The sequence below is a fragment of the Triticum urartu genome, chromosome 3A (assembly GCF_056163025.1).
Source record: "Triticum urartu cultivar PI428250 chromosome 3A, HENAU_Tu73, whole genome shotgun sequence".
Taxonomy (NCBI): domain Eukaryota; kingdom Viridiplantae; phylum Streptophyta; class Magnoliopsida; order Poales; family Poaceae; genus Triticum; species Triticum urartu.
This window is the reverse complement of record NC_141875.1, coordinates 269081548-269090520: the sequence shown is the minus strand read 5'-3', so window position 1 is coordinate 269090520 and position 8973 is coordinate 269081548. Positions and strand designations below refer to the sequence as shown.

Genomic DNA, 8973 nt, shown 5'->3' with positions numbered 1-8973 from the left:
ACCGCATCTTGAAACATGGAGCGGGAGGCTAAAAACGGTTCAAAATAATGACCGGGCTATGACATGATGTCACGCTACAAAAGTTGTCAGTGGATCAGACTCATAAAATATTATACTCTCTGCGGATATATGTGGTGTTTGTTTTACAGAGCCGGACACGTTCTCTGTGTCCGAGAGCTGTTTTGGAGTATTCGGAGGAGGAACCCGCCTTGCAATGCCGAAGACAATCTGCATGCCAGACACCTCGTCATTGAAGCCTGATTCAGGGGCTACTGAGGGAGTCCTGGATTAAGGGGTCCTCGGGCGTCCGGCTTGTGTGATATGGGCCGGACTGATGGGCTATGAAGATACAAGACAGAAGACTCTCTCCCGTGTCCGGATGGGACTCTCCTTGGCGTGGATGGCAAGCCTAGCGTGCGGATATGAAGATTCCTTTCTCTGTAACCGACTTTGTACAACCCTAGACCCCTCCGGTGTCTATATAAACCGGAGGATTTACTCCGTAGAGACAATCATAATCTAACATGCTAGACTTAATGGGTTTAGCCATTATGATCTCGTGGTAGATCAACTCTTGTAACCCCATATTCATCAATATCAATCAAGTAGGACGTAGGATATTACCTCCATCAAGAGGGCCCGAACCTGGGTAAAACTTTGTGTCCCCTGTATCCTGTTACCATCAACCTTAGACGCACAGTTCGGGACCCCCTACCCGAGATCCGCCGGTTTTGACACCGACAATGAGGATGATGATGGCCCAAGAAACTTGAACTAGCCCGATGGTGACAAGAAGACTAAGGAGAAGATGAAGAGAGAGCATGAAGCATCGAGCTTACGGGACAAGATTGATGCCATGGTGCAATCAAATGAGTTGATGTTAGCGAAGATGTTGGAGATAAAGAAAGAGTTAGCCGAGAGGAAGGCACGGGAGAAGCAAGAAAAATGACAATTGCTCAAGGACGAGGGGCTGCGTAAAGCGGCTATTAAGAAGAGAAGAGCACGTGCCGCTCAAAACAAAGCCACATTCAAGTTGCTTGCCGAAAAAATAAGATCATGACATTGAACCGCAATGACATGGACGACCTCAGCAAAGAATGACATAATATGGCAAGAAGAGATTTCTTAAAGAGGAGAATGCTTGCGTCGGCCAGTGCGTGTTACAGTAATGGAGATGTTTTCTTGAAGGAGTTTGGAACCAATGTCGCCGATGCGTTCAGTGCACCAGCCAATGATTTCAGTGCCGGAGTTGGAACAAGTGCCGGAGGTGGACTCAGTGGTTGCGATGACCTCGATGGACTCGCTGGCGCGGAGTGAAGATCGAAAGATGATGCCGGACGTGGTCATCACTTTTGCAAGACCTCCTTTTGTGTTTGTCCTATAAAACTAAGCTGTTAAAATCGATGTCAAATTTGATAATTGGGTGTTTTTGGTTTGCGGGTCGACGCGGCGGTGTCTAAGCAGACCTCGCGTGACCCATCCGTAAAACAACATATTTACTGATTTTTTTTACAAATTCGTTTTACGAGGTTGAGTTCGACCTTGCCTGTGCCGTCCGCATATACCTTTTTCTGCGAACTGCAAGCCTTTATACGGATCCGCGTTTTAGGGCGGTGTGCTAGAGTTGCTCTAATAAGACTAGCGTGAGTGGTCGGCACGCCGAGTCGAGTCCCGAATCCAAATCCGCCATTGCACAGCCGGACCAGTGCCACTCGAACCCCACATACCCTCTCTATCCCAACCCTAGCGCGGCGGCGGCGTCGATGGCGTCGATCCCGTCTGACGAGGTCTCCGAGAACGGCCACGGCAACGGAAACGGCCCATCCCCGCCGCGCGCCAAGCGCCCCCGCGCAGCGTTGATCTCGGCCGCCCAGATCCGCGACGAGTTCGCGCACCACGACCCCGCAGTTGCCCGCGTCAACAACGGCAGCTTCGGCTGCTGCCCGGCCTCCGTGCTCGAAGCGCAGGCGCGCTGGCAGCGCCTCTTCCTCGCTCAGCCCGACGCCTTCTACTTCGACGGCCTTCAGCCGGGGCTCCGCCGCTCCCGCGCAGCCGTCGCGGCCCTTGTCAACGCTGGGGACGTCTCCGAGATTTCCCTCGTCGACAACGCTACCACCGCTGCTGCAATCGTGCTGCAGCATGCCGCCTGGAGCTTTGCCGAGGGGCACTTCGCTCGTGGCGACGCTGTGCTCATGCTCCATTACGCCTACGGAGCAGTCAAGAAATCTATCCAGGCCTACGTTGCCCGCGCGGGCGCCACTGTCGTCGAGGTACCCCTCCCGTTCCCCGTCACCTCCCCTGACGCCATTATCGCGGAGTTCCATGCTGCGCTCGCTGTTGCCAAGGCCGGTGGTCGTAAGGTCCGGCTTGCTGTCATTGATCACATCACCTCCATGCCCAGTGTTCTCATTCCAGTCAAGGAGCTAGTTGCCATTTGTCGCCAAGAGGGCGTCGACAAAGTTTTTGTTGATGCTGCACACTCTGTTGGGCAAGTCCCTGTCGATGTGCGAGACATTGGGGCGGATTTCTACACTAGCAACCTCCACAAGTGGTTCTTTTGCCCCCCGGCCGTGGCTTTCTTACACACCCGCAAGGGTGGCCCGATAACCTCTCAGCTCCACCACCCTGTTGTGTCACATGAATATGGCAATGGGCTACCTATGGAGAGTGGATGGATTGGGACACGGGATTACAGTGCCCAGATCGTCGTTCCTGAAGCTATTCACTTTGTGAACCGATTTGAAGGTGGGATTGAGGGGATACGCAGCCGGAACCATGAGAAGGTGATTGAGATGGGGAGGATGCTTGCCGAAGCATGGGGGACATTTCTTGGATCACCACCAGTAATGTGTGGAAGCATGGCTATGGTAGGGATGCCTAGTTGTCTTTGCATTGAGAGTGACGATGATGCACTGAGAGTGCGGACCATGTTGAGGAAGGATTTCAAAGTTGAGGTGCCTATATACTACAATAGCAGACAGGTTAAAGTGCAAGAGATGGCAAAGGATAATAATAGTGATCCAGTGACAGGGTATGTAAGAATCTCACACCAGGTTTACAATGTCAAGGAGGAGTATGAGAGGCTGAGAGATGCTGTCAATAAGCTTGTTGCTGAGGGTTTCACCAGTGCCGAATTGAGGCCAGCTGAGAAGGTACTGTTGTCAACACTGGCATTGTTTTAAACTTTTAATCATTGTTTTTCTTCGTCTTTAGACTATAATTTCATGGACTGGTTGTTCTGGTTAGCATTACATTTTCAAGATGCAGAAACCGCCTGTAGTATTGTGCACTGTCTATAGTTGCCTGTCACAACACATTCTTCCACAGGGATATGCATCTACGCATTCACGTTTTCTAGATTATACAGTCCTTTACATCTCACCAGCGATCTGTCTTGTGCATTTATTTGACATTCTACCGAACCTCAGTTTACCTGTCTGAAATGTTGAACTTCGAAAATATTTATCTGCAAATGGCTGTATGCATAATTGAATTTAGAACCCAACATATTCTTGTGAGTTGTGATATGCTAGTATTCATAAACTAAACGGCGACAAAGAGATGATATACTACTATGGCGTCCAAAGTGTCAAATTACTATGATCTCTTTTGAGCCAAAGTAGGTATAATTATTTGTTTTTCATCTACTGAGATTAACAATACCTGCTAGGTTTCCCATATTAGGACATTCGAATTTTGATACGTCTTAGTTGATTATGTACAGTACACGCATGTTGTATCGAGAAACAAAATAACGATGACAGGGAACTTATAATAGTCATAATACAACAAGTTAACAACAACAAAGCCTTTAGTCCCAAACAATTTGGGGTAGGCTAGAGCTGAAACTCATAAGATCTCGCAACCAATTCATGGTTCTGGCACATGGATAGCTAGCTTCCACACACCCCTGTCCATGGCTAGTTCTTTGGTGATATTCCAGTCCTTCAAATCTTTCTTTACGGACTCCTCCCATGTCAAGTTAAAAATGGTTACAATCACGAGTTAAAAATGGTTTGAATTGCCTGTACAAAGATGATAATTGATTCTCGCACCACTAGATATTAGCGAGATTGGAATTGTCTCCCACTACTCAGATTGGGATTGAGAAGCAAACTACTTCTCACCTACGAAGCACCGATATGGCGACACGGATACGGCGATACGAGTACCAGGGACACGGGACATGACAATTTCTGGAAAGAGCAATACGGTGATACGATGAGTATATATAGATAATTAACAAAATGACATGTCTCCTGCTATTGTCGTAACATGTTTCCAGAAAGGATTTTTCAGATTTGGGAACACCATGCCCAGCCTCTTCACCTATGCCTTCTACTGGGCAGAAGTTAGGGTTAGTCGTGGGCTTCAACTGGGCTCGCCATGCCCGCCCGTGTCGTGGCTGTTTTGCTGGTGTATCGGTGTTTTCTTCATTTCCTTTTAAATTGAAAAAGGAGTATACTCCTGTTATATGCATATCCCGGTTGTCATGCGTACCGGCGCCATCAGGAAAGCGGAGATGACAGTTCTGGCTGTATAGGTGTTTCATACATTCTCACTATTAGCACCTTGTGTTTAAAGAGTGAACAATGTTATTCATGTTAGTTTGGTAACGTCGTGTGGATTATATTAGCTGTCTCACTGGGAACTTGTGTTCTTCATAAGAAATTGCACTTACCAAGCATTCATTTGTTTGTGTTGATTATATTACTTGTCTCACTGGGAACTTGTGTTCTTCATAAGAAATTGCACTTACCAAGCATTCATTTGTTTATGTGAAGAAGCACTGTGATCTAGTTCTTCCATAGCCACCCATGGCTCAGAAGATTGCCAGAGTTGTTGAGGATCTGAAAAGTATATGTGATGCTGGATAACCTTATTGCTTGTAGTGATATTGTTCCATTAAAATAACAACAAGGTTTGTATGTGATTTTTTTGTCTTCTGCAAATGCTGTTACATGTGCTACATGTGTCATGATTTAAAAGTTTATCTTTCATCGACTTTCAGATAATATATTCCACTGAAGTTTGGACCGTGGCATCTACCATTTTTACGGTGCTTGTACTAGCCAAAGACGCACCGTAAAAATGGTACTCCCTCCGATCCATATTAATTGTCGCTAATTTAATATAACTTCTGTACTAGATTCCAAAATTATTGTTTGCTATCTAACAAAAAGGTTTACGCCGTAGTTTAAAAGCAACTTAACATCTGGCATATTGGTTTCCTTTGAAGTCCAGAATTATTGGTGAAGAAATTAGATCATGGTACATATTGTACTCATATACTTTTGCACTTACCATGTTTTATTGAACTCACTATCCATGTCAGAAACGACTAATGGAATTATTGAACTATTGACACTGCAATTGCTGTTTGGTTGTACTCCTGTTTATTATAGATTTGACCAGAAAATTGTTAGTCTAAGGGCACAAATCCTGTCATTTCATTCCATAGTTGACATTGATTATCAATAGATGTCCCAAGTCTGAGGCAGCTAGGAATGTTTGGCGCTGTTGTCATTGCCTTTTCATGCTTGGCGATTATGCTCACAGCTGAAATTTTTGGCAAATGCCATTGGTTGTTTCGAATGATCACTGTAAATGATGAATGTTGATTTACTATTCTGATTACAAATGTACTATGATCTGATGTTTCCTGTCCATGACTGTCTGCAGCAAGAAACTCTGGCTTGATGACGTGGCATCTAGCCAGCACTCCATCCGAAGATGCTGTGGCCGATTAATTAATTGTGGATCTGTGCCAGAAGCCTGTGCTGCACTGAGATCTAGTTCTTCGGTAGCCTGCCCAATGGCATCGCCATTTGATGTAGTGTACTTCCACATACTGACAAATGTTGTATTTGAGCTTGCAATAACGTGCACTGGAATGTATGTCTTCTCCCTTCACTTGCATTTTCGAGCTGTAATGTAAGAATAATGATCTGAATGCAAGGAGACTTGCATGCTTTCTAGATTGATTGCTGATTACAGACAATGCTGGTGTCACTCTGTTTACTTAGTAGCTAATTTGTCATCATTTTTTTAGCAACAGTAGGAGTTCAGGCTTTTCATATAAGAGAAGAGAATTGACCGTTACAAAGGAAATCTGGTTGAAGAGAATTGGCTGGTTTTCTTTTTTTTTGGACTTTCGCTGGTGGCCTTGGGCGTGAGTGCCTCGCTCCCCGTGATCCCTACGCAGGCATGTTATGTGTGCAAAATAACCACGACACGTGACCCCGTCTCTCGGGGGCTCTCGCAGCCGCCCAGGCGATGGAGATCCTGGCGGCCTAGATTGCCGTTCTATCGACGGCGGCTCCGCCGGAAAAGGGGGCGCCACCTCCTGAAGATGGCCTCGTCGTGGGTGTCTTCAGCGGCCAGGAATGGAAGGTCCTTCAGGAGAGATCAAGGAGTTTAATCAAGAAAGCGAAAATCGGGGAAGATGTCTTGAGCATCCAAAGAGAAGATTGAGGGATTTGTGCCGCAAATTGGCAGGTGAGATCCCCCTGACTCACATGAGGAAGGTCCGACGGGGCCCAATTTCGCTATGGAAACTGCTGTTCCGGTGAGACGTGTTTTGGGGAAAAAATTAAGGACAGAGGAGGTGGTATTTAATCCTGATTATTTGGTAGATTCTCTCTCTAGTTTGGATAGTAAGGAGAGGAATCAGTGGGGATCTTCCAAGGGAATAGCCAAGTTTTCGGCAGGTGGGATCCCGTCGAGTCTTTGTGAGGATAATAGGATAGGATTGAGAGGAAACAGGAGTCCCGCTAGGTGGGAGGGGAATGATTCGGACGAGATGGGCGTGATTTCCGCCCGGGATTCAAAGGCTCTTCCTGCTATTCTGCTAGTTAACTTATCCATTCCAGTTTTTAGTATGAGTATTCAACGTGACTTGATTGTGTTCTCGATTCTGGATCCAGCTCTGCCCGTTTGTGAATCATTTGAGGGAGAGGGAGTTTTTTTGCTGTAGTTAATAGGAAGCGGCTCATTCATGGCCTTTTACTCGTGTTTAATAGCATCAATTTCGTTCATGAGGTTGTGAGGAAGGGCATTCAGACTTGCTATATTTGTGGGTGCGGAAGAGGTCGTTCCCCCTCACCATTCTCGCCACTTCAGAACCATCTGCTCTCTGCTCCTTCTACATCTTGCCACGACCGAGGGAAGTGTGCCATGGCAGGTCAGGGAGAGATCGTGAGTGATGTTTTCAGGAAGAAACCAGCGAGTGGAGAAGGTTTGAGGGATGGGGGCCGTCCTCTTTTCATTGACATGGAGGCTACTCGCAAGGCCATCAGCGGCTTCCTGGTGGTTGGACGCCTCCTCTCCCCTTTCCAGGCCAATCCGAGGGCCATCCTCGACGATCTCCGAAACACGGCTTGGAAGAACCAAGGGGCGACTGAAAGTGCTAGTGATCGACTAGAGGGGGGGTGAATAGGCGATTTTTATGAAAGCCTTCAAAACATGGAAGTTTCGAAGACAAACGATAGAAATAAACCTATTACCATGCAGCGGAAGGTAGACTACACTAGGCAAACCATAGTCAAGTATTCAATGGAGTGAAAGCACAATGACTAATAGCAGCTAGGCAGTAAAGATCAGGTAGGAAGATATTGTGAAGCCAATCAGAACAAGGAGTCACTTAGTGAAGGACAAAAGATAAAGCAATCATACAATGACTTCACAAGGACCAACAATAAGTAAAGGGAAGGGAAGGATGAAACCAGTGACTTGTTGAAGACAATGATTTGTTGGACCAGTTCCAGTTGCTGTGACAACTATACGTCTGGTTAGGGAGGCTGAGATTCAACTCAGAAGACCTCGTCTTCACCTTATTCCCCTTGAGCTAAGGACACCCAGTCCTCGCCCAATCACTCTGGTAAGTCTTCAAGGTAGACTTCCAAACCTTCACAGACTTCGTTCACCGGCGATCCACAATGACTCTTGGATGCTCAGAACGCGACGCCTAACCGGCTGGAGGATTCACAGTCCTCAAGTGTAATAAGTCTTCAGATCACACAGACAGGAAGACTCCAGTGATTCCTAACACTCTTTGGCTCTGGGTGTTTAGGGCTTTATCCTCGCAAGGAATTCTCTCTCAAAGGCTTCGAGGTGGGTTGCTCTCAAACGACAAAAGCCGTGCACTAACTCTGAGCAGCCAACCGTTTATGGTTGTAGGGGGTGGGCTATTTATAGCCACTAGGCAACCCGACCCGATTTGTCGGAAATGACCCTCGGTCACTAAGGAACTGACACGTGTTCTAACGGTCAGATTTCAAACACACACGGCAACTTTACTTGGGCTACAAACAAAGCTGACTTATCCAACTCTGGACAAGATTTGCTATCATAGTCTTCACTCGAAGACATAGGATTTTGGTTAAGCATCACTTTAGTCATTCTGACTGGTTCACTTGGACCCCACTTAACAGTGTGGTGGTTCCTATGACTCAACAAAGAAAAACACAAAACGACGAAACTGCTAAGTCTTCACGCTCCATAGTCTTCATGCGATGTCTTCTCTTGTCATAGTCTTCAATGTGAATGTCTTCACATACCACCTTTGACTTCAATGTATTCATACATTTTTAGGGGTCATCTCTGGTAGGAAAACCGAATCAATGAGGGACTTCTACCTGTGTTATCCTGCAATTCTCACAAACACATTAGTCCCTCAACTAGGTTTGTCGTCAATACTCCAAAACCAACTAGGGGTGGCACTAGATGCACTTACAATCTCCCCCTTTTTGGTGATTGATGACAAACTAGTTGAAGTTTTCAACGGGGAATAAAACATGTGAAATTGTAAAGGATAGGGGATTGTCTTCATAAGTGGCAAAGGCTCCCCCTGCAGATGTGCATATAAGTAATTTGCTTTTGGTATGCAAATGCACATGGCAGGTTGTACTTGTGGAGATCCTCTTCAACTTATGATGACAATTCATCATGCATGAAAAGTATGTGAAGATAATG

General features: G+C 46.3%; 1 protein-coding gene across 5 annotated transcripts; it reads left to right on the top strand.

Moving 5' to 3' along the window:
- Positions 1 to 1599: 1599 nt before the first annotated feature.
- On the top strand, positions 1600 to 6001 carry LOC125543999 (putative L-cysteine desulfhydrase 1). Of its 5 annotated transcripts, none has more exons than XR_007299225.2 (4): positions 1600 to 3152; positions 4788 to 4921; positions 5012 to 5094; positions 5683 to 6001. XR_007299225.2 is itself a non-coding variant. In XM_048707524.2 (2 exons), the coding sequence occupies exons 1-2, from the start codon at positions 1764 to 1766 to the stop codon at positions 5698 to 5700; spliced, it is 1407 nt and encodes a 468-aa protein (XP_048563481.1). In that variant the 5' UTR covers positions 1603 to 1763; the 3' UTR covers positions 5701 to 6001. The 5 variants fall into 5 exon arrangements, 1 of the variants encoding a protein (XP_048563481.1); XR_007299223.2 differs by having other exon boundaries at positions 1601 to 3152; positions 4785 to 4921; XR_007299224.2 differs by lacking the exon at positions 5012 to 5094 and having other exon boundaries at positions 1601 to 3152.
- Positions 6002 to 8973: the final 2972 nt, after the last annotated feature.

Excerpts from the sequence above, each read along its gene's own strand:
- LOC125543999 (XM_048707524.2), top strand. The coding sequence starts at position 1,764 with ATGGCGTCGATCCCGTCTGACGAGGTCTCCGAGAACGGCCACGGCAAC.